The sequence below is a fragment of the Rhinoderma darwinii genome, chromosome 6, assembly GCF_050947455.1.
Source record: "Rhinoderma darwinii isolate aRhiDar2 chromosome 6, aRhiDar2.hap1, whole genome shotgun sequence".
In the NCBI taxonomy this organism is placed as follows: domain Eukaryota; kingdom Metazoa; phylum Chordata; class Amphibia; order Anura; family Rhinodermatidae; genus Rhinoderma; species Rhinoderma darwinii.
The window spans coordinates 86335169-86361013 of NC_134692.1; the positions used below are offsets into that span (position 1 = coordinate 86335169).

Genomic DNA, 25845 nt, shown 5'->3' on the forward strand with positions numbered 1-25845 from the left:
CCGTAAATACTGGTGCAAAACGGGTCGAATACGTGTGACACCGGACCCGTATTTACGCGAGTATTTACGGGTAGGAAAAAATACGGTCGTGTGCATGAGGCCTAATAGAATGAGAGCAACAAAATGAAGACTGAGATTGCAGAAGTTAGTAGAGCTGGGTGTAGTAGGCGGAGCAAGTGCACTGCTGCATGCACATTGCATGCTGGGACTAGAGCAGTGCATGCAGGGAGGAGAAACACAGGAAGAGAAGAGGAATGAACTTACTGAGCAAAACAAACCTCTCAAGGTAAACAAAAGGGAGTAGTGTTACTAAAACCATTTATTATCAAGAAAAAGATAGTCAGAGTGCACTAATAGGAACATTGCATTGATTTAAAAAAAAAAAAAAAAAAAAAAAAAAAAAAAAGATTGGAAAACCCCTTTAACGCGCCTATTAGATTAGGTAGAAGATAGGGTAGTTATAAACTGGTGACAGAGCCTCTTTAAGTTGAACACAAATGAGCACCTTCCCTTGTCATAATTGTCAGCAGTGCTCCAATGTAATCACGGGACCACAATTTTTTCATCCACTTGTGGGACGCCCATATAATATTCAAGGATATCACATCTATCAATGTTATTTATCGAATAAAATGTCAGTGTGGCCTCCTGTATGTGGGTGATAAAATGCAAAGGATTAAAGATCACATATGCAAACATAAGTGCGCGAACAGACGAGAAAACCTCTTGCTTCCGTTACCGCACCATTTCTTTGAAAAGAAACATAAAATTACACAATTCAGGTTTCAAGTCATTGAATGGGTACAGCAACCAAGACGAGGGGGAGATATTAAAAGGCTTTTGTTCAGAGAGGCGTGTTGTGTTCATACTCTTCAAACATTACACCCTAAGGGGTTAACCCGTTAGTGACCGGCCCATCGTGTTTCTACGTCGGTCACTAACGGGCCTTATTCCGATGCCATAGACTTTTTACGTCGCGGCATCGGAATAAGTAAACAGAGCAGGGAGCTGTCAAATCTCCCTGCTCTCAGCTGCCAGAGGAAGCTGAGGGCTGGGAGCGTCCCTGCTCTGCCGGGTGAGATCGATATCAGTATCGATCTCACCCGTTTAACCCCTCAGATGCGGTGCTCAATAGCGAGCACCGCATCTGAGTGGTTTTGGAGAGAGGGAGGGAGCTCCCTCTCTCTCCCACCGACACCCGGCGATAAGATCGCCGAGTGTCTGTGTCTCTAATGGCAGCCGGGGGCCTAATAAAGGCCCCCAGGTCTGCCAGTGATGAATGCCTGCTAGATCATGCCGCAGGCATGACCTAGCAGATGCCTGTCCGTTTTAAACGGACAGGCATAATACACTGCAATACAGAAGTATTGCAGTGTATTATAATAGCGATCGGAAGATCGCATAGTGAAGTCCCCTAGTGGGACTAGTAAAAAAAGTAAAAAAAAAAGTTTAATAAAGTTAATTTAAAAAAAAGTGAAAAAAAAAAAAAATTAAAAACCCACCTTTTCCCCTTACAAACTGCTTTACTATTAAAAAAACAAAATACAGTTAAAAATGTACACATATTTGGTATTGCCGCGTCCGTAACGACCCCGACTATAAATCTATTACATTACTTAACCCGCACGGTGAACGTCGTAAAAAATTAAGACCTTACACAGCTATGTCGACGCAAAAATAAAAACGTTATAGCTCTTGGAATGCGACGATTCAAAAACGTAAAAAATAGCTTGGTCATTAAGGTCTAAAATAGGCTGGTCATTATGGGGTTAAATATTGATTATGAGATTACTAATATCCACTAGATTCTTGCCGTATTTCGTTAGGCTTATTCAATTCATGGTGTGTGCGAAAATTTACTTTTTGATAAATGTAATGTGTATATACGTTACTTGGTTAAGGTACTAAATTGGATGATGATAAACAACAACACCAAAAATCATTCTAGCAGATTATACATATACATTGTAATATAATCAGAAGGGAGATGGATATTCGGTCAATAACAATTGTTTGATAAACACATTTTTCTTTCCTTTCTAGACCATGAGGTCCGGTAAATGACTATGCTCTTTAATACAGTTCAGGCCTCATGCACACGAACGTAAAAACGCCCCTAGTTACGGCCCGTAATTATGGGCCCATAGACTTCTATTGGCCACGGGTACCTCCCCGTATGCTTACGGGAAGGTGCCCGTGCCGTTGAAAAATATAGAACATGTCCTATTTCAGGCCGTAATAACGGCACGGGCAGGCCCATAGTCTATGGGGCTCCCGTAATTACGGGTGGCTACGTGTGTGCACCCGTAATTACGGGAGGCTACGTGTGTGCACCCGTAATTACGGGAGCGTTGCTAGGCGACGCCAGGGGATAGTCACTGTCCAGGGTGCTGAAAGAGTTAAACAATCGGCAGTAACTCTTTCAGCACCCTGGACACTGACTACCGATCACAATATAGACCAACCTGTAAAAAAAAAAAAAGACGTTCATACTTGCCCAGAACTACCTGCTTCTTCTTGCAGTCCAGCCTCCTGGGATGACGTTTCAGCCCATGTGACCTCTGCAGCCAATCACAAGCTGCAGCGGTCACATGGACTGCCGCGTCATCCAGGGAGGTCGGGCTGGATGTCGAAAGAGGGACGCGTCACCAAGATAACGGCCGGGTAAGTATGAATTTCTTTTACTTTTACTGCGGAAAGGGATGCCCATTCTCTCTATCCTGCACTGATAGAGAGAAGGGGCTGCCGATTAGTGCAGTGAAATTTTGCAGCGAAAACGTGCCCGTAAATACAGGTGGAATACTGGTGACATACTGGAACTCCTGGGTTGATTTCGCAGTATGTTTTGGCTCATTCTCCATCTGTACTGTGAAGTGACGGCCAATCAACCTTGCTGCATTTGGTTGAATAGGAGCAGAAAGTATATCCCTGAACACTTCAGAAATTATCCGGCTGCTTCTGTCTTCAGTCAACTAATCAATAAACACTTGTGATCTAGTGCCTTTGGCAGTCATGCATGCCCATGCCATCACACTGCCTTCACCATGTTTTACAGAGGATGTGGTGTGCTTTGGATTAGGAGCCGTTCCAAGCATTCTCCATACTTTCTTCCTCCCATCATTCTGGTACAGGTTGGTCTTAGTTTTATCTGTCCAAAGAATTCTGTTCCAGAACTGGGCTGGCTTCTTTAGATGTTCTTTGGCAAAGTCTAATCCGGCCTTTCTATTTTTGAGGCTGATTAATGGTTTGCACCTTGTGGTGAACCCTCTGTATTTGCTCTCATGAAGTCTTCTCAGTATGGTAGACTTAGATACTGATACACCTACTTCCTGTAGCGTGTCCTTCACTTGGATAGATTTTGCTTTTCTTCACCATGGAAAGGATTCTGAGATCATCCACCACTGTTGTCTTCCGTGGACGTCCAGGCCTTTTTGAAGTTCTCGATCACCAGTGCGCTCTTTTTTTTTTATTTTTTTTTTCTCAAGAATGTACCAAACTGTTGATTTGGCCACTCCTTACATTTGTGCTATCTCTCTGATGGATTTCTTTATTTTTTGCAGCCCAACGATGGTCTGTTTCACTTTCATTTAGAGCTCCTTTCACTTTCATGTTGTGGGTTCACAGCAACAACTTCCAAATGCAAATTCCACATCTGGAATCATGCTTAACTGATGATGTATAACGAGGGAATAGCCCATGCACCCCATTAAATAGCTTTTGAGGCAATTGTCCAATTACCTTTTGGTCCCTTGAAAAGGAGGCAGCTACATATTAAAGAGCTGTACTTCCTAAACCCTTACTCAAATTAGGATGTAAATACCCTCAAATTAAAGCGGAGTGCATGTTAAGCACATATTGATTATATTACTGTATATGTTTTTGTAAACTGCTAAAATGCCAAAACTTGTCACTGTCCAAATAATTCTGGATCTAATTGTAGGTATATACTATGTTTGCCCATACTTCACATTATGATCTTTCTCAATGAGTTTTTATGAATGAACTCCCTCTTCATGAATGAATTTTCATGAATGAATTCTTTGTTGATAACACTGTGATTCCCAGTTTTTTCTGAATGGGTTTATTCATTGAGATGTACGATGTGTAGATTTACTATGAGTTTATCATTTGAATTAATTGTAAATGTGATTCCAGTTTGTGGATATTTTAATTTGATCATGTCATCGGAAATGACATGTTATAAAAAATTCATTCTATTTTATGTATGCACATTTCAGAAAGGCTAAGAAAGCCGAAACGGGTCTTGTTTGAAAAATAAAAAAAGCTATTATCTTATCCAATGAGGGCTGGGATTTAGTTTACTCAAACAGCAGTTTATGACCACATATGGGGTATTGCCGTACTCGGTAGAAATTGCTTTAGAAATGTTAAAGAGGCTCTGTCACCAGATTTTGCAACCCCTATCTGCTATTGCAGCAGATAGGCGCTGCAATGTAGATTACAGTAACGTTTTTATTTTTAAAAAACGAGCATTTTTGGCCAAGTTATGACCATTTTTGTAATTATGCAAATGAGGCTTGCAAAAGTCCAAGTGGGTGTGTTTAAAAGTAAAAGTCCAAGTGGGTGTGTATTATGTGCGTACATCGGGGCGTTTTTAATACTTTTACTAGCTGGGCGCTGTGAAGAGAAGTAACATCCTCTTCTCTTCAGAACGCCCAGCTTGTGACAGTGCAGATCTGTGACGTCACTCACAGGTCCTGCATCGTGACGGCCACATCGGCACCAGAGGCTACAGTTGATTCTGCAGCAGCATCAGCGTTTGCAGGTAAGATCGACTTACCTGCAAACGCTGATGCTGCTGCAGAATCAACTGTAGCCTCTGGTGCCGATGTGGCCGTCACGATGCAGGACCTGTGAGTGACGTCACAGATCTGCACTGTCACAAGCTGGGCGTTCTGAAGAGAAGAGGATGTTACTTCTCATCAGAGCGCCCAGCTAGTGAAAGTATTAAAAACGCCCCGATGTACGCACCTAATACACACCCACTTGGACTTTTACTTTTAAACACACCCACTTGGACTTTTGCAAGCCTCATTTGCATAACTACAAAAATGGTCATAACTTGGCCAAAAATGCTCGTTTTTTTAAAATAAAAACGTTACTGTAATCTACATTGCAGCGCCTATCTGCTGCAATAGCAGATAGGGGTTGCAAAATCTGGTGACAGAGCCTCTTTAAGGGTTTTTTTTTTGGTTTTTTTTTCCTTTTATTTTTTGAGAGAAAAATTTTGATCTAAATCTACTTCTTATTAAAGAGATTTTTTATTTTCACTACCCAATTCCTATAAAATCTATGAAACATCTGTGGGGTCAAAATGCTTACTACACCCATAGATTAATTCCTCAAGGGGTGTAGTTTTGTAAATGGGGTCACTTTTGGGTAGTTTCCACTGTATTGGTACCTTAGGGGCTTTGCAAAAGCGACATAGTGCCAAGAAACCAATGCAGCAAAATCTGTATTCCCAAAAGCCAAATGGCGATCCTTCTATTCTGAGCCCTGCCATGTGCCCAAACAGCTGTTTATGCCCACATAAACTGCTAAAGCTGTCTTTTTGAAGAAAAATATTTTTTTTTTATTTTCATGTCCAAATTCTCATAAAAGCTATGAAACACCTGTGGGGTCAAAATGCTCCCTACACTCCTAGATGAATTCCTTGAGGGTGTAGTTTCCAAAATTGGGTCTTATTTTTGGGGTGTTTCCTTTTTGTTTTGGCATCACAAGACCTCTTCAAACCTGACAAGGTGCCTAAAATATATTTTCTAATAAAAAAGCCTCAAAATCCTCTAGGTTCTCCTTTGCTTCTGAGGCCTGTGCCCATAAGCAGACTACGGTCACATGTAGGTTATTTCTAAAAACTGCTGAATCTGGGCAGTAAATATTGTGTTGCGTTTCTCTGGTAAAACCTTCTGTATTTCAGAAAAAAAATTGAATGTGACTTTCTGCAAAAAAAATAAAAATTTGTGTCAATTTCACCTCTACATTGCTTTAATTATCTTGAAATGCCTAATGGGTTAAGAAACTTTATAAATGGTGTTTTGAATACTTTGAGGGCTGCAGTTTGTAAAATGGGGTGACTTATGGGGGTTTGTATTATATAGGCACTTCAAAACCACTTCAGAACTGAATTGGTCCATGAAAAAATAGCCTTTTGAAATTTTATTGCAAATGGCAAAAATTTCGTCAAAAGTTCTGAGCCTTGTATTGTCCAAATTTTACCACTGACTCAAAGTCCAATGTGTCACGAGAAAACTATCCTAGAATCGCTTGGATATGTAAAAACTTTTTCAAAGTTATTACCACATAAAGTGACATTTCAGATTTGAAAAATAAGGCTCTGTCAGGAAGGTCAAAAGTGGCTGCAGTGGGAAGGGTTTAATTTGATTAATTTATTCTTATGCCACTTGCTTTATTGCCCCATTACAAACTGGAACACAAAATAACTAAAGAAAACGAAAAATTCTCATAATACCCCTAGATGAATAAAACATGGAATATTTCTGTGCTACAGAAAAAAAGTGTAACAGACGTGTAACTGACACATCTGTAAAAAGAAATAAAAAAAATGGTTCTCTACAACCTCATAAATTTCTGACAACCCTTGGTGCTTTAAACATTCTTCACTTCTGAAGGTATTTATCTAGGGGTGTAATAAGTATCATATTTTGATAAACTGAGTTTTTAATATTTTGGCTTGTGTTTGCCAGTTATTACTGTAACGTCTATGGCCGCGGTCTGTCGTTCTAATTTACCCCTCGACGACTGCGGCCATGGACTTCCTGCTGCTGTGCTGCTTCGTCCCCCTTTGAGGCGCCGGCACTCACTTCCGGGTATCGAGCCTGTCTCCCGGAGGGTGCGCGTGCGCGCTCGTGCCCGCTCTTAAAGGGCCAGCGCGTGCACCTGAAAATCATCTTCATCAACTCATGAATTCCTGGACTATAAGAAGGTCACCGCCCTTCTTATCCTCACCTGAGCGTTGTCGTTTCCCTTAGTCTGTCTTGCAAATGGTTTTCTAAGTGTCTACCAGCTTCCCAGTGTTCCCCGTACCTGTATCCGGTTTCCCGTTCTATCAGTACCATTCTGGTCTACTGCCGTGCTGAGCCGTTGTCGTGTTTTGCTGCATCTCCATGCCTGATCTACTGCACCACGCCTGACGTCTACCTGCTGCCTGGTCCCAGCCGAGCCTGCCTTCTGTCTACATTGCCTCAGGTACCCTTTTCTGGACTATATACTCTGTACCATACCTATTTGGCCAGCTGCCATCCTGCTACGCGGTTGGGTCCACACTCCGCCTCGTGACAATTACGACCATGTTCTGCCATATTCAGTTGTTATATTTATTCTCATAACTGGTTATATGGGCATCTCGCAGTTTTTTTTATTTTTTTACAGATATCCAGCTGGTCAGGATCAATACTGTATGCACTCTAAATGGTTTCACTCTGGTTTTTCACTGATCTCTTAAAACCGACAAAACTTCTAGTAAAGCTGACAATACTTTGAGGATTAGTGGTCCTTTACTATTCATATATATGGTGTTGAACACTGCCCCTTTATATATTCTACAGATGACAGGTTGTTTTGCGCACATTTCAGTCCCTATCTTGCCGTGCAGGGTCCTGTCTCATATAGTGATTGATGGTGCCAAAGAGGCATTGTACAAGTGTATGTGTGTGTGTGTATATATATATATGTGCGGAGGTGTGTGTGTGTGTGTGTGTGTGTGTGTGTGTATATCTATATCTATATATATAAATATATATATATGTGCGTATATACACTGCCGTTCAAAAGTTTAGGGTCACTTAGAAATTTCCATATTTTTTTAAGAAAAGCACAGTTTTTTTCAATGAAGATAACATTAAATTAATCAGAAATACACTATACATTGTTAATGTGCTAAATGACTATTCTAGCTGCAAACGTCTGGTTTTTAATGCAATATCTACATAGGTGTATAGAGGCCCATTTCCAGCAACCATCACTCCAGTGTTTTAATGGTACATTGTGTTTGCTAACTGTTATAAGGCTAATGGATGATTAGAAAACACTTGAAAACCCTTGTGCAATTATGTTAGCACCGCTGTAAACAGTTTTGCTGTTTAGAGGAGCTATAAAACGGACCTTCCTTTGAGCTAGTTGAGAATCTGGTGCATTACATTTGTGGGTTCGATTAAACTCTCCAAATGGCTAGAAAAAGAGAGCTTTCATGTGAAACTCGACAGTCTATTCTTGTTCTTAGAAATGAAGGCTATTCCATGCGAGAAATTGCCAAGAAACTGAAGATTTCCTACAACGGTGTGTACTACTCCCTTCAGGGGACAGCACAAACAGGCTCTAACCAGAGTAGAAAGAGAAGTGGGAGGCCCCTTTGCACAACTGAGCAACAAGACAAGTACATTAGAGTCTCTAGTTTGAGAAATAGACGCCTCACAGGTCCTCAACTGGCAGCTTCATTAAATAGTACCCGCAAAATGCCAGTGTCCACGTCTACAGTGAAGAGGCGACTCCGGGATGCTGGCCTTCAGGGCAGAGTGGCAAAGAAAAAGCTATATCTGAGACTGGCTAATAAAAGGAAAAGATTAATATGGGCAAAAGCACACAGACATTGGACAGAGGAAGATGGGAAAAAAGTGTTATGGACAGACGAATCGAAGTTTGAGGTGTTTGGATCACACAGAAGAACATTTGTGAGATGCAGAACAACTGAAAAGATGCTGGAAGAGTGCCTGACCCCATCTGTCAAGCATGTTGGAGGTAATGTGATGGTCTGGGGTTGCTTTGGTGCTGGTAAAGTGGGAGATTTGTACAAGGTAAAAGGGATTTAGAATAAGGAAGGCTATCACTCCCATTTTGCAACGCCATGCCATACCCTGTGGACAGCGCTTGATTGGAGCCAATTTCATCCTACAACAGGACAATGACCCAAAGCACAGCTCCAAATTATGCAAGAACTATTTAGGGAAGAAGCAGGCAGCTGGTATTCTATCTGTAATGGAGTGGCCAGTGCAGTCACCAGATCTCAACCCCATAGAGCTGTTGTGGGAGCAGCTTGACCGTATGGTACGCAAGAAGTGCCCATCAAGCCAATCCAACTTGTAGGAGGGGCTTCTGGAAGCAAATTTCTCCCGGTTACCTCAGCAAATTAACAGAATGCCAAAGGTCTGCAATGTTGTAATTGCTGCAAATGGAGCATTCTTTGACGAAAGCAAAGTTTGAAGGAGAAAATTATTTCAAATAAAAATAATTATTTCTAACCTTGTCAATGTCTTGACTATATTTTCTAGTCATTTTGCAACTCATTTGTTAAATAGAAGTGAGTTTTCATGGAAAACACAATTGTCTGGGTGACCCCAAACTTTTGAACGGTAGTGTGTGTGTGTGTGTGTGTGTGTGTATGTATGTATATATATATATGTGTGTATATATATATATATATGTGTGTGTGTGTGTGTGTGTGTATATATATATATATGCACACACACAATGTCCTCCATCTCCTCATGCTGACCGCGCACTCACTTCCTGTCAGGAGCGGGGCAATGACTGTATTACACAGCCGCAGCCCCGCTCTGCACCGTGTTCCAAATTATTATGCACATTGGATTTAAGTGTCATAAACATTTAATATTAGTTTTTCAATTAAACTCATGGATGGTATTGTGTCTTAGGGCTCTTTGGATCATCAATCTCAGACACCTGTGATAATTAGTTTGCCAGGTGTGCCCAATCAAAGGAAGACGTTCCACATTATTAAGCAGGCCACAGGTTTCAAGCAATATGGAAAAGAAAAAGGATCTCTGCTGCAGAAAAGCGTGAAATGGTGCAATACCTTGGACAAGGTATGAAAACGTTGGATATTTCAAGAAAACGTAAGCGTGATCATCGTACTGTGAAAAGATTTGTGGCTGATTCAGAGCACAGTCTGGTTCGTTCAGATAAAGGCATAATGAGGAAGGTTTCTGCCAGACAAATTAATAGGATTAGGAGGGCAGCTGCTAAAATGCCATTGCAAAGCAGCAAACAGGTATTTGAAGCCGCTGGTGCCTCTGGAGACCCGCGAACCTCAAGGTGTAGGATCCTCCAGAGGTTTGCAAGTGTGCATAAAGCTATTATTCGGACACCCCTAAACAATGCTGACAAGCAGAAACGGTTGAAGTGGGCTCAGAAATACATGAAGACTAATTTTCAAACCGTGTTGTTTACTAATGAGTGCCGTGCAACCCTGGATGGTTGGTGATTGGCCACCATGTCCCAACAAGGCTGCGACGTTAGCAAGGAGGTGGTGGAGTCATGTTTTGGACTGGAATCATGGGGAGAGAGCTGGTAGGCCCCTTTATGGTCCCTGACGGTGTGAAAATGACATCTGCAAAGTACGTAGAGTTTATGACCACTTTCTTCCATGGTACAAAAAGAACCGTGCATTCCGTAGCAAAATTATCTTCATGCATGACAATGCACCATCTCCTGCTGCAAAGAATACCTCTGTCTCATTGGCTGCTATGGGCATAAAAGGAGAGAAACTCATGGTGTTGCCCCAATGTTTCCCTGACCTCAACCCTATTGAGAACCTTTGGAGCATCCTCAAGCAAAATATCTATGAGGGTGGGAGGCAGTTCACATCAAAACAGAAGCTCTGGGAGGCTATTCTGACATCCTGCAAAGATATTCAAGCAGAAACTGTCCAAATACTCACATATTCAATGGATGCAAGAATTGTGAAGGTGATATCAAAGAAGGGGTCCTGCTAAGTTTTTTTTGATTGAAAGAGCTTTTGATTTCTGTAAATATGACCTCCTGATGCTGCAAATTCAACAAATTACCATTTTAGTTCTCTTTACAATCTTTAAAATGTTTTGATCTCTATTGTGCATAATAATTTGAAACCGTGCATTTTGAGTTTTTTACTTCTAAAAAAAAATCTGGTATTAGATTTGTTCAATACAAATTGCTTTATACTCCAACAGTTGATGGCTTGAAGATTATACTGACTGTCATTTGCATCGACTATTTAGGAAAATCAGTGAAAAATAACATTTGCATAATAATTTGGAACGCGGTGTATAACGGCGGAAATCAGAGAAACCTCTAAATTGGGGATGCCCCTTGGATCGCGTCACAGGGAATTCCTGTGACGCGATTGAGGGACATACCATATATGGGCAGACAGCCCAGGGTCCATTGAAGGACCCCAGGGCTGTCTTACCATATTTCCTGTTGTTAGGGCATACTTAGGTAAAATAAGTCTCAATACATAAAATATACACAAATTCAGTATTGGTGCGGCTGTATTAACCTGCACAACAATTTTTTTTGCGTCCTTTATGGTGTGTAGGCTGTAAAACCATAACCTAAAAACTGCTTTCGATCACTTATTGTGGGGCACAAGGTGTGATGAATTTAACCTCCATATGCCTCACATTAATAGTAATTAACCCCATTCTGTACCTCACACATTAACCCATAACTTTAAGGACAGAAGATTGACCCCGTCTCTACCATGGCCCCACCTTTTCTCCAATAAAGACCCCACTACCGTTGTTGTTGTTGTAAGGCCATAGCAGCCATATTTATTAAAATTTTATAAATAACTTTTTCATCAACTTTCATAAATAATTTTTCATAAAATACATTGTAAAATGACAAATCAACAAAAACATCCTAGAAGATATTCCCTATTCTATCTTCTCCATTTTGGGGGGGAAAAGTGATCCTTAGAGGCAGTCTCCATTTTTTTTTTTTTAACCCCTACTATCCAAGTAAGGTAATTCTCCTTACCTTTAGCCGTCCACACCTGGCCTAAGGGCACCAAAATACAACTCTCCAACTATTCCTGGGGGACTCCTTCCCCCCAGGACTACATTCGTTGTATTACGCCTTCAGATGCACGGCCCATTTTCGTGCACCTGACGATAAAATTTCTGCCTCCAATGACCCCTTCTCCCCGCCACAGACGGACCACAGTGAAACCTTACTGGAGGCCGTCCCGCCAAACCTTGAGGGCTAATTCCAATCAGTCTTGCAGGCCCAAGCACCACATATCTATGCAAACCGGGCTAAGGTGAACCTCATCGCTGCGGCGATATCCCGGGGACAGTATCTCTAATTCTTTGTGCCGCACTGCAAAACCCCCGTTACGGCGGACAAAACGTGACACCTCTTTGTTCATTTTTGCCCTGGCCCTGTTCAACCCCTCCACACTCCTCTCATTCCGCCACGCCTGTCTGGCCACGATATCCGACCAGATGACAATTAATTTTGGAAAAGATGACCAGAGCCTTAACAGGTCTAATTTGATGTCCCGCACGATCTCTCTAGATTGGCGGATCCCCAAATCGTTACCCCCGACGTGTAGCAATAAGATATCCGGAGGCCTATCCATGCCTGCATAGAACTGGGCCTCCGACAACACCCTGTTCCACAGCATGCCCCGCAGCCCTAACCAGCGAACCTGCATATCTGCCCTGTGGAAACCCAATTGCCGCCCGTCGGGTCGAACATCGGCTCGCAGTGCGCCCCAGTACGCGTAAGAATGACCCACAATCCATGCCAGACACGGCGCCCCTCCTGAAATAGAAATAACAATATAGTATACAAAGACTCAACAACAACACACCGCATTTTTTAAGCAAGAACACCACTACTATAACAGCTGAGGACGAACATACCCCTTGAACCTAGCAGATTTCTAACGCCCAATCTTCTTAATCACAGCCTCCCCAAAACCCCACCGGGATGCTTCCGTAGCTGACCCAATCCAAAAGGAATGCGATCAGAACGCCCTACCATTCAAACCCAGGCCCACCAAACACTTTCTGAAAACCGCTATAAACTGAAACTGCGACAATGACTTGCCATTCCCGTGTATAAAGAAAGAACCACCGCCTGTCTTACGAATATTCAAGAAGCGCTCCACACACCCTACCGGGCACCATGGGGAGCCCTCCGAACGTGAAAGCACCACTTTCACCCCTTTTCCAATCTGGTCCGTTTTTGACCGCCTAATCTAACAAGAAACAATGTCACCCAATACTGTCACGTCATCCAATAGCAAACCCCCAACTGCCAGGCCACTCCGTGCAACCAACTCTGAAAAATGAAACGCCCCAAAATATTGCTAATGAAAATGCTGCCTGGAACAAAACAACTTCATACTGTGAAGTACAAACACCCCCGAGACTGACACACGACTTTCCCAGTAAGTTGAATGATACGGAGCGCCTAACATCCCGCCGCGCCCTGCCTTTCTGGTAGCCCTTAAGTGCCTGTCACACCAAAAAGGACTTGGACACATCGCGTACTCCGTGTAACTTACACCAAAAAGCCACTGCAGCCACTAAAAAAGATGCCCCCTTGCTAAACAACAAACCAATAAAATATAACCACAAAGTTTCCAAGGAGTCACTCGCCACCGACACACACACTTCTTGCATCAAGCCTTCCCACCGAGACCACACCCTGGAATAACCCGCCCAGGTACTAGAACTCACGGACTGTCTAATCAGTGCTGCCGATACCCCTAGACCACGTCTTACAGCCAGGGAGGGCAGGACTTCCCATGTTGCTCCGCTCCCGGTGCCAACCTGTGAAACCTGTCCCACTGAAACCGAGAGAGAATCAGCGACATCATTAACAATACCCGGAACATGGACAGCAACAAAACACACATTCAAACTGAGACAACGCAGCATCAGTTGACGCAGCAATTTTACCATCCGGGGGGGGAACTGGCCGTCTGTTTGTTAATGGCCTGGACCATTCCCAAATTATCGCAGCAAAAACGCACCCTCTTATTTCTCAGCTGCTCGCCCCATATCTCAGCAGCCAAAACAATGGGGAACAATTCCAACAATGCCAAATTGGTCATCAGCCCCTCCTCCCTCCTAGAGGCCGGCCACTTCCCTGCGCACCACTCTCCTTGAAAATATGCCCCAAATCCGTGCGCTCCTGATGCATCCGTATGCATCTCGAGATCAACATTTGACCGCCTCCATCCACACAGACCTTCCATTGTAGCACCCCAGAAACTCCTGCCAGATTGCTAAATCTGCCCGCACGTCAACCGACAAGCGAACGAAATGGTGGGGTCCCGCCACCCCTGCCGTAGCTAAGGCCAGCCGGCGGCAGAACACCTTTCCCATCGGCAAAATTCTACAAGCGAAATTCAATTTGCCTAACAAGGACTGAACCTCCCGCAGCTGTGCTTATGACATCTTCGCCATTTTTGCTATTGTATCGCGCAAATCTAACACTTTATCAACTGCCAACCTGCACTCCATCCATTCGGTATCAATTATGATCCCTAAAAACTTCACCTGAGTCGCCGGACCTTCCGTTTTTTCAGGCGCCAACGGGACGCCAAACAAACCCGCTCCATGGTATGCAACAAAATTGGACAGATCCTCGAACCCGGGGAGGCCCACGAACAAAAAGTAATCGAGACAATGCAACACCGACATCCAGCCCGCCTCCTGTTGCACCACCAACTCCAAAAAGGAACTGCCTCAAAATATGCGCATGATATTGAACAGCCCATTGGAAGACAACAGTCTACGTAAAAAGCTCTGTGCCAGCAAAACCCTAGCAATAGGAAACTATCAGGATGTACCGGCAGTAACCTAAAAGCTGACTCGATGTCGATTTTTGCTAGCAAGGAGCCCCTATTAAATTTCCGAACCCACGAAACGGAGGTGTCAAATGTGTATAAGACACCGAACATAAGTCAGGATCAATGCCATCATTCACCGACCCACCCGCAGGGTACATCAGGTGATGAATTAGGCAAAATTTGTTAGGTTCCTTCTTTGGTACCAAGCCCAAAGGAGAAACCCACATATTAGGCCACGGAGGATCGCAAAATGGCCCCGCGATCCGCCCCAGTCGAACTTCCTTCTCTCTCTTTTTTTTTTTTTTTTAAACTATCCCCGGTTGTTCTAATGGCGAATGTAAATTCTTATAAACCCGCCCCGAACCGTCCAAACGACAAGGGATACGAAAACCGTCTGAAAACCCCGCCCGCAATAACTCTGCTACCGCCTTATCTGGATACCTCCTGAGGAACCCCAGCATCTCTGCCACCCTCACCGGTGTCACTCCTCTTTTGTCCAACCTCTACGCCTCTTCCTTTTCCCCGCTTGAAACATCGCGACAAGCTGTGCCCCCCACCGCAACCAGAGCTCTCGTGCTTGTAGCGGCATTCCGACAAGAACTTACAGCGTCCCTCATTGAACTGCCACAGCCCTTGCGCGAACCGGCTGGGAACCCCGCTTCTGAGGAGCCCCCGGCTGGTCCGGGAAAGGACTGTACCCCCCCCCCCCTTTTGGCGCCGCCATAAGCTTCATCCAAGGACCAATGTCCTTGTGGTCCCAACGCAAACTACGCCGTACCGACTTTCTCTGGCGGAACTGCTTGTCGTACCGTAACAACGCCACGCCACCGTACACACGATAAGCCTCCCCAATCCCATCCATGTAGCAAAATGCGCCAAACTGTTTTCCGGTGCCCTCTCTCCCACTACGCCAAAATTGCAAAAGCCTGTAACCAATTAGAAAAAGTGCAGGGAATTAAGCGATAACGACGCTTCTCCTCCTCGTCCTTTTTATGCTCGTCCGGTTTATCCCTATCCAAGTAAAATTTTTCTAGAGGCAACAAAGAGAAGATTTCAACAAATTCGTCCTTCCAAATGTTCTTCTTGGTCTCTATTTTTAAATGAGCGCCTAACGGACCTTCAAAGCACACGTATACCTCCCCTTTTGCTGCGTCCGCCAGCCTCACTTTGGGAGGCGGCCGCGCAACTACCACACTGACAGCAGGTTGCGACCCTAACGCTGACCACTCCATCGCGGGGGACCCTAAATACCCGTGAGTCCCCCCAACACGTGCCAACCATTCGAATATACCTGACAACACTCCCTGAATTATACGCTCATTCCCCACAACCCCCACAGGTAAAACAGCCCCCCCACTATGACAATTCCCCATTTGCGCCAAAGCGCCCTCACCTGGCTGTCCCTGGGCAGGATCCCCAGCTGCCGCCGTGAAGGCTCCGTCCCGACATCCAGGCTGGCTAGTAGGTCTAACGGTCGTCGAATCTCCTGGAGGAGGACCCCTCCGTGTTGGCATGTCGTCTTCATCCGTGATTTCACCCTCTTCCTGGGGTTCTCCAGCCATCATTGCTGCACATGGGGCAGCAGAGAATACAGGCTCCGCCCCTCCTCTTTGTCCAAGCCGTCGGCCAGCCGGAATGTGCAGGCCAGATCTGCAGGGCCCACGCTCCCCCCTGCTCCAGCAGGTGAAGCTGCAGTCGCCCTCTTCCTCCGAGAGCCCGCCCGCCGGGAACGGGCGGCTCCTGTAGCAGGTACGTCCCCCTGCATTGCTGCCTCCCCGGCTGAGCTCTCACCTGGGGATACAGCCGCTGATTTCTCCGCTTCAATGAGACGATTAGAAGGGGAGGAGGGGCGGCCCCTCTCCCACCTTCCGCTGGGTCCGGGAGGGTCCCTGGTGGGGCTCCAAAGCCGGCGCCGAACCCTGGGCGTGGGCTCTGGACTTGGGCGGCCTGGTGGCCTGGAACGGCGGGCCCGCTCCTGGACCGGAAGTACTGTCCTCGCTTCCCCAGGACCGGCCACTGCAGCCATTAGCGTGACCTGCACCCAGTCCTGTCCTATTAGATCGGGAAATTTTAGAGCTCTTCATGCTTCCCTCTGCTGACAAGCTTAATGGAGTTGCTGATTTAATTTTCCAGCAAGATTTGGCACCTGCCCAGACTGCGAAAAGTACCAATACCTGAATTAATAACCACAGTATCACTGTGCTTGATTGGCCAGCGAACTCGCCTGACCTAAACCCCATAGAGAATCTATGGGGTATTGTCAAGAGGAAGATGAGACACCATACCCAACAATGAAGACGAGCTGAAGGCCACCATCAAAGCAACCTGGGTTTCCATAACACCTCAGCTGTGCTACAGGCTGATCGCCTCCATGCCACACCGCTATGATGCAGTAATTTATGCAGAAGGAGCGCCGACCAATTATTGAGTGCATATACTGTACATAATTTTCATTAGGCCAGCATTTGGGTATTAAGAATCATTTTTGAAATTGGGCTTATATAATAATCTAATTTTTGGAGACACTATATTTTGAGTTTTCATTAACTTTTAGCCATAATCAACATTCACCCCTTCAGGACTGAGCCTGTTCTGGCCTTCAGGACGAAGCTGATTTTTGAAATCTGACTTGTCACTTTATGTGGTAATAACTTCAGAATGCTTTTACCTATCCAAGTGATTCTCAGATTGTTTTCTCGTGACATATTGTACTTTTATGTAACGGTAACAATTTTAGTCGCTAAATTCAATATTTATTTGTAAAAACACCGAGATTTGGAGAAAATTTGCAAAAATTTTCTAAATTTTAAATGTATCTGCTTGTTAAACAGATCGTAATACCACACAAAATAGTTAGGGTATGTTCACACGGCCTATTTACGGATGTAATTCGGGCGTTTTAACCCCCTTATTATGTCCGAAATTACGGCTTGAAAGCTTTGACAAACATCTGCCCATTGGAAGCAATGGGCTAACGTTTGTCTGTTCACTCAAGGCGTATATATACGCGTCGCTGTCAAAAGATGGCACGTAAATAGACGCCCGCGCCAAAGAAGTGTCATGTCACTTTTTCAGACGTAAATGGAGCCGTTTTCCATGGACTCCATGGAAAACCAGCTCCAGTTACGTCCGTAATGGACGCGGCGTTCAAGCGCCTGCACATGCCGTTACGGCTCAAATAACGGGGCTGTTTTCTCCTGGAAACAGCCCCGTAATTTCAGCCGTTACGGACTCTGCCGTGTGAACATACCCTTACTAGTTTACGTTTCCCATATGTCTACTTTTATGTTTTCATTGGTTTTTTTTTAACGTGCTTTTATTTTTTTAGGACGTTACATGGCTTAGAACTTTAGCAGCAATTTCTCATATTTTCAAGAAAATTTCAAAAGGCTAGTTTTTTTCAGGGTTCAGTTCAGTTCTGAAGTGGCTTTGAGGGCCTTATATATTAGAAAGTCCGCCATAAATCACCCAATTTTAATAACTGCACCCCTTAAGGAATTTATCATGGGGTATAGTTAGCATTTTGAACCAACCGTTTTTTTTGCTAAACTTATTTTAATTAGTATGTGAAGATGAAAGTCTCCTTTTTTTTCGGAGAAAATGTAGACATTTTTAATTTTTACAAGGAATAAATGAGAAATAACACCCCAACATATGTAAAGCAATTTCTCCTGATTATAGCAATAACCCATATGTGGTAATAAACTGCTGTTTGGACCCACAGCAGGGCTCAGAAGGGAAGGTGCACCATTTGGTTTTTGGATTTCTAATTTTGCTGGAATAGTTTTCAGTGCCATGTCACATTTGCAATGCACTGGAGGGATCAAAACCGTGGAAACCCCCGCAAAAGTAACCCCATTTTGGAAACTACACCCCTCTAGGAATTTTTCTAGGGGTAAAGTTAGCATTTTGACTCCATAGTTGTTTTGCTGAATTTAATTGAATTAGTCTGTAAAGGTTTTTTTTTTCTGAAAAGGGGTAGCCATTTTTAATTTTTACAAGGAATAAAGGCGTAAAAGCACCCCAACATTTGTAAAACAATTTCACCCTATTACGTAAATACGCCATATGTGGTAATAAACTGCTATTTGGACCCACACGGGGCTTAAAAGGGAAGGAGCGCTATTTGGCTTTTGGAGCCGAAATTTAGCTGAAATGGTGTTCGGGTGCCATGTCGCATTTGCAAAGCCCCTAAGGCCAAAACCGTGGAAAACACAAAAGCGACCCCATTTGGGAAACTACACCACTTAAGGAATCTATCTAGGGGTATAGTGAGCATTTAGACCCCACAGGTCTTTTGCAGAATATATTAGAATTAGGCCGCGAAAATTAATATCAACATTATTTCCATTAAAATATTGCATTTTTTCAATATCAAAGGAGAAAAAGCACCCCAACATTTGTAAAGCAATTTCTCCCAAGTACGGCAATACCCCACATGTGGTCATAAATCTTTTTTCATTAGGAAGTAATTAATCCTTTCCGGACCATTTTTTTCCTTTTATTTTTTCTCTCCCCCGCATTCCAAGAGCCATAACTTTTTTTTATTTTTCCATCAATAGAGTGGTGTGATTCACCCAACAGTCACTCGAGGCACACATCACATTACCAAAGCCTGGGAAAGATCCTACGTCTTGCCCTAACTTCCGCCCGATCTCACTGATCAATGTGGATGTCCAGCTATTTGCGAAGACCATTGCGTCACACATCTCTCCTATCCTGCCTTCTCTCATTCATGACGACCAGGTGGGATTCGTAAAGGGTCGAGAGGCAGGAGATAATACAAACAAAACCATCCTTCTCATGTCCTATGCACATTGACAGCATATTCCTACATGCCTGCTCTCTGTGGACGCTGAAAAGGCATTCGACAGGGTTAGTTGGCAATTCCTTCGGAAGACATTGTCACAAATTGGTTTGGGTAACAATTATGCTCGGGAAAATCATGTCTCTATACACGAAGCCTACAGCCCGGGTCCGTGTAATACATAGCTGACACCCGCAGCGTATGGCGCGGGCTCAGCGCATGAGCATCCTCCATACATCACGCACCATGACATGCTATTAAGTCGTGGTTATTGCGCAGCGGATGGCACAGAGTGAAAATGTAAGTTTTCCACCAATATGCCATTTTAGTGCCAGTTTGTGCCACTGAAGATAAATACCTCATAAAATATTAACCGGGTTCTCCCGGGTATGGCGATGCCATATCGGTTTACGTAAACTTCTGTTTGGGCACGCTGTAGGGCTCAGAAGGGAGCGGCATTTGGCTATTGGAGTTCAGATTTAGCTTAGTAGTAGTTCTGTTTGGCGTTTTGCTGGTATTTCAGTTTATAATGTGGGGGCATATGTAAGCTGTGCGGGGTACATCAGGGCATCATAAGAGGGTATAATAATGGGGTAAATTAATATTAATCCGCAGATATGTGGCCAGTGTCGCACTGATAAATGGTGCCCAATCTTATCCGCTTGGAATACTGCACATTTTGCATCGCTATATTCTGACAGCCAGATCTTCTTTAGTTTTTCTTCACCCGAGTTGTGTGAAAACTACAGATTGTCCTGCAATAAATAAGACATCATTGGTACCATTTTGGGGTACATGCGATTGTTTTTTTGATCACTTTTATTCCATTTTCCAGCAAGGTGATGAAAAACCATCAATTTTGCCAATATTTTTTTTATTCTCCTTTTTTTTTTTTTTTCTTTTTATGGCGTTCACCCTGGGCTATAAATGACTGGTTTACTTTATTCTGCTGGCTGGTGCGATTTACGTCGATACCATATGTATATAGTTTTTAATGTTTTGCAGCGTTGGCACAATAAAATCACTTATGTATAATATAAATTATTTTTTGTGTCCCCATATTCTGAGAGCCATAACTTTTTTTATTTTTTTTCAGTCAAAAAAGCTGTATAAGGGCTAGTTTTTTTTTTTTTTTTGTATTATTTTGGGGTACATGTGACTTTTTTTGATCACTTTTTATTGTATATTTTGGGAGGGGTGGTGACCAAAAAAGTGATTCTAGCATTTGTTTTTTTTACTTATTATTTTTTGCAGTGTGCACCGTGCGGGAAAAATATTATAGTTTTATATATAGTTGTGGTCGTTACGAACGCGGTGATACCAAATATGTGTTTTTTGTTTGTTTTTTAACGTGTTCAGTTTTTATCCTATAATAAAATACTTACTATAGAAAAAAAAAATAGTTGATGTAACTTATACGTTTTTAAATTTTACACTTTTTGAAAACATTTTTATTACCTTTTTTTTTTTTGCTTGTCCCGCTAGGGGACATTTAGACTTGGACATGCATGGCAGCCCGGAGGCCATAATCTGGCCTCTGATTGACGTGACCAGGATCGCCAGCTCCCGCAAATCTATGCAATTGCAATTGACCGCCACATCGATGGGGTTTTATTTGCCGAATTCAGCAACAATGGGCCGCTGATGGGCAACACGGAGTGCAGGGCAGACATCCTGCACAGTTAACCGCCGCTCCGGTGTAGGGCCACGTGGCGGTTAACTGTTAAAGCACAGACGTAGCTGCACACCCAGGTGTGTTAAGTTACTGCTCACCTGGACGTGCATTTACGCCAAGGTGAGGGAAGGGGTTAAGCGGAAAAAATGCTGTAAATCGATCTGTGTGTGATGAATCTATATAACATGAGTTTCACCTTTTTGAATTGAATTACTGAAATATATTTTTTTTTTTATCTAATTAATTGAGAAGGACTAATATATATTATATGGATCGATGGATGGATCGATTAGATAGATGCAGTGACGGCATCTCTCAGCACTTGTCTGTCCTCACTTGCATTGCAGAAGATGTCTGTAGAGATACTATATGCTGGGGAGAGAAGCAGGAGATTCTGGGACTTGATTTGTTAAACAGCTGTGCTAGTTCATGAGTTGAAGTAAGGGCACTCCTCTGGCCTCAGTTCCCTTCGTTGATGTCAAATGCAGGAAGTCCCCGGCCACTTTGGAATCATGAAGAAGCAAGAGAAGATTTTTCCATTTAGTCTATGTAGAACGGCTGGATCTTGGGCTAGGAAGTAGCTATGTGCATAATATAGGAATCGTTGCATTTGTAGTCAAGTTGCTCTATACATCTGTGCAAAAATGATTTTTAGACTATTTCAATAGGAGTTACGCTTTAAATAAAAAAAAAAAAAAACACTAGGCGGAGACTAAGAAGAATGTAAGAGCTACTCAAGTACTCTGACCGATATGATGAGATGTTGCTATAGGTAGAAATACTTTATAATTTCTGACATATGACTGTCGCCATCTTTTGACCTTACAGTTATTCTATTGATACATTTCTGTGGGCTATACCATTTGTATTTTTATTTTTTTAGACAAAGGCAACTACACTGGTACAAAGGTTTGTGATACGAAGTGTAATACGTGTTTATATTCGAAATATGTATGATTTCCTAATTTATAAATAAATGTATAAAACAAAAGTGGACAACACCTTTAACTCTATATTGGGAATTTAAAGCGCTGTATTAGTAAAACAGAGTTCAGACTGCCATGATATTGTCAAATCTTAGTCCGGTCTAAGCGCCAGCGCTAAATGTTAGGAGCCATCAATGACACAGCAAAAAGTCTAGCAACTGGGGCTTTTCAAATCTGCACTTAGGGGGAGTTCAGGGTTTTTTGACGCCGAAAACGTGCCAAAAAACTGCCAAAAGTACCTACCATTGATCTCAATGGGAGGCAGAGGATTTTTTTTCCCGCGAGCGGAATAACCGGTACGCGGTAAAAAGGGCCATGCCCTATTTTTGCCCATTTACGCCTCTTACCTCCCATTGACATCAATGGGAGGCAGAGAAAGCATATTTCGCATATTTCGCTGCGTTTTTGCCCATGGCGCTCAGTGGCCGCGGGCGAAAAACGCTGCGAAAATCAGCATGGAGGCAGAGCAAAATCTGCCTCAAAATTCCAAATCCGAATTTCCAAATGGAATTTTGAGGCAGATTTTCTGCCTGCAAAAAACTCTGTGTGAGCCCGGCCTTAAACATGAGATGATCTTGCAATTTCCCCAATATTTACAGGTTTTACTCCAACTTTCGCCTCCTAGAAACATTCACTCCTACTCCCCAGTCATAACAGTAGTCCACATTTGTTTTTACAGATGAGGCCAAGTATTAAAAAGTTGTCGTTAATGCCGCAAGTAATCGTTGCATAGTGCTACTGGCTGTAGATAAATGTAGACAACCTTGGTCCTAGGACCATATTGTTAGATTTTACCCATTGAAGGAATCACAATAACATTTTGAGTAATTGCACTATATTCCGGATTTTAAGAGGCTTGCAAGGAGTGGTACCTTTAAAGAATTTACATACAAAGTAATTTTAGTTAAGAAGGTAGTCCAGTCTTCTGTGAGTAAAGCTTGGCTAACGTTGAGATCAACTGTAATAATTCCAAAGATCCCAAGGATCAACCATAACTTTTTTTATTTTTTATTTCTATTAGAATTTTCAGAAGTATAGACAGTGAAGCAGCACAACCAATGAAGGTAGTACGGGTTACATGGGGATGAGAAATTGATACACATTATGTTAGAAAGTAGCATTCATTGTAACTATATTGTTAGTACGTTGTCTCTCCTTGCTATAAGATTTAGTGTACTTTTGCTATGCAAGAAATTTTTGTTTTTGGTTAGAGTTCATTCGGGACAAGGGTAAGAGGGCCTTTGAATGATATGTGTGTGTGTGTGTATATATATATATATATATATATATATATATATATATATATCTCTAATGTGTCAGTAGGTCACACAGCTGCAGTGGGGACATCCTTTTTATGCAATATACACCCATACGACCTATACATTGCACAAACTAGCACTGAGGAATGAGGGGAGGCCATGTTCGGGCATGATTGTGCCTTGTTTACAAGCAGTAAAGATTAGTTTTGTGGGAGCATGTATGTGTAATTCTTATCAATATTTTATTCCCCTAGAATGAGAGCTATGAGGAAATGGAAAGCTGTTGTGTTAACCCAACTGACCTGTCAGATGAGATACTCCTGCAAATTTTAAGCTACATACCAAGCACAGATCTTCTTCTAAATGTCAAGAATACATGTCGGAAATTTGCAACTTTATGCCTCGACAAGAGCCTTACCAACAGTGTGATTCTCCATAAACAATATCAGGTAGGTTAATTTCAGTTGTTAGCTAAACTGTGCATGTGGAGAGAAATTCACTTTTATGATGGCCAAAAGCACATTAATACAGCCTCATCTCTGTCGAGATATCTCTGCTGAGATGCATTTGATGGCGATAGAGCAGTAATGGATAATTTGAGTATTGAAAATCAGCACAAAAGTGTGAACTTGGCCTAATAAACAGGAATTTCTGTGAAAATAATTTTACAATTTCTTGTTAAATCATTAATTGGGGACACCGCACCATGGGTATATGCCCCTGCCGCTAGGAGGTTTACACTAGGAAAAACTAAAGTGTTGGCTCCGACCAGTGGGCTATACCCTCATCTGTTTCATCAAGCTACTCATTTTTTAGCCTAGCGTCGCTAGGAGGCAGACATGACCTGCATACAGGTCTTCTGTTTTTTTATTATTTTACTTTTCATTCTTTTTCCATTTCAGGTTGCACAGGGGTCATCAACGTGCACGCTACATTATTCGTACCCCGCTTGGTGGAATCATTTACCCTGCATTTTAGGTATCCCACTCGAAACGGTGGCAGGAATTCCAGTGAACCCACTGTTCGGTGTTAGACCACCGAAGTGGTGACCAGGCATGCGCCCGAAGACGCCGTACGTATGAGTGCTACTTTTACATCCGGGCATCTCACAATGTGGCCCGCCTTTGAGTCCCCCCGTAGGTTGCTGCTGCTGGGGCACTTTGTTTCTACGTTGCTGTACTGGGCCATTTTCTGGGTCCCCCTTTAGCTCTCCTGCAAGGATATAGCCTCTAGAGCTCCCCTTTTGATTTTAGGCACCTCCGTGCCTCTGAGTCGCACCTGGGGTGCACTGTCCGCGACAGACTTCATATATTTAGTCCCCAACTTTGGCTGGGCTAAGGTCGTGTTTTGTCATGCCCCCTTTCCTTTAGTCTCCAGATTCTCATTGATTACAGGGTGGGCTCTAGTCACATGGTCCCGGCTTCCAATCACTTTGCAGAGTGGGCTCGGTTTAAGTAAAAAGGAGTTTTTACTTCCTACTTTCTGTTCATCCAGATGCTGGTATTTCTCCCTCAGCATCAGCAGTGATTTTTTTCCAGCAAGACATCCTGGCAGCTTACTCAAGCAGCAATGGCAGCATCTCCTCTGAATCGTTGTCTTATCACACAGCACCCGCGGTCGGGTAGGCTAGCCTGTCGGCTATAATTCTGTTACTTCAGGACTTCTTTCATTTCAACTAATGTCTGCAGGGGGAAAAAAAAAACAAAAACCTGCCCCCGGGATTGTCACAGACTTTGCTCCTTCTGCAATTCAAAGTTCTCATGCCAGTCTTACCCTATCTGTGCTCAATGCCTGTTACCTAGACTCTCTCCCTGGACATTTCGGCCACCTCTGCTAGTGAGTCTGTCCCCACAAAATCTACGTTTTCTCTCGCCCAGGCGGTAAATAACCTCGTCTGCTTCTCACAGGGAATGGTGGAAGCCTTAAATCGGCTGGCTGAGCAGATTGCTATCCAAGAAAAGGTAGAAAAATCCTCCAGCTCACCTGACACACTCCTGTGTGTCGTTGAAAGCGCCCGGATCCTCGTGTCGGCACACGGAGTATCACGTAGAAAACAGGGGAAGAAGGTAGGATCCAGCGCTGAGACGTTTAAAATGGAAAACGATTTTCTGAGTTTAATTGTCGAATTTTAAAAGGAAGTCCAGTGGTATACGGTCCAGGGTGTGTATGAAGTTGAAGGAGGGTATCCTCTTAGGCCTACGCGTTTCGGACGACGCTGCGTCCTTAGACTTGGACCGTATACCACTGGACTTCCTTTTAAAATTCAACAATTAAACTCGGAAAATCGTTTTCCATTTTAAACGTCTCAGCGCTGGATCCTACCTTCTTCCCCTGTTTTCTACAGATTGCTATCCAGTTATCCAGGCCCTCCTCCCGTTAGCACTCCAGTTCTTGCTCTGCAAGCATGCCCTGCAAACCGGCCATGGAGTTTTATAGGAGATACTCCTCCTCAAGTTCCTTGATGGATAGGACCACTGCAGGTGGATCTGCTT

At 43.3% G+C, this 25845-nt stretch overlaps 1 protein-coding gene across 2 annotated transcripts in view; it reads left to right on the forward strand.

The window, feature by feature from the left end:
• FBXL18 (F-box and leucine rich repeat protein 18) overlaps window positions 1-25845 on the forward strand; it is a 250202-nt gene that overhangs the window by 79624 nt on the left and 144733 nt on the right. Inside the window, exon 2 of one of the 2 annotated variants that reach the window (XM_075830009.1) lies at window positions 23608-23802. In XM_075830009.1, the coding sequence (XP_075686124.1) occupies window positions 23608-23802 (195 nt within the window). Of the gene's footprint in view, window positions 1-23607; window positions 23803-25845 lie in introns of those variants that run through there. The other variant, XM_075830011.1, reaches the window with a different exon arrangement.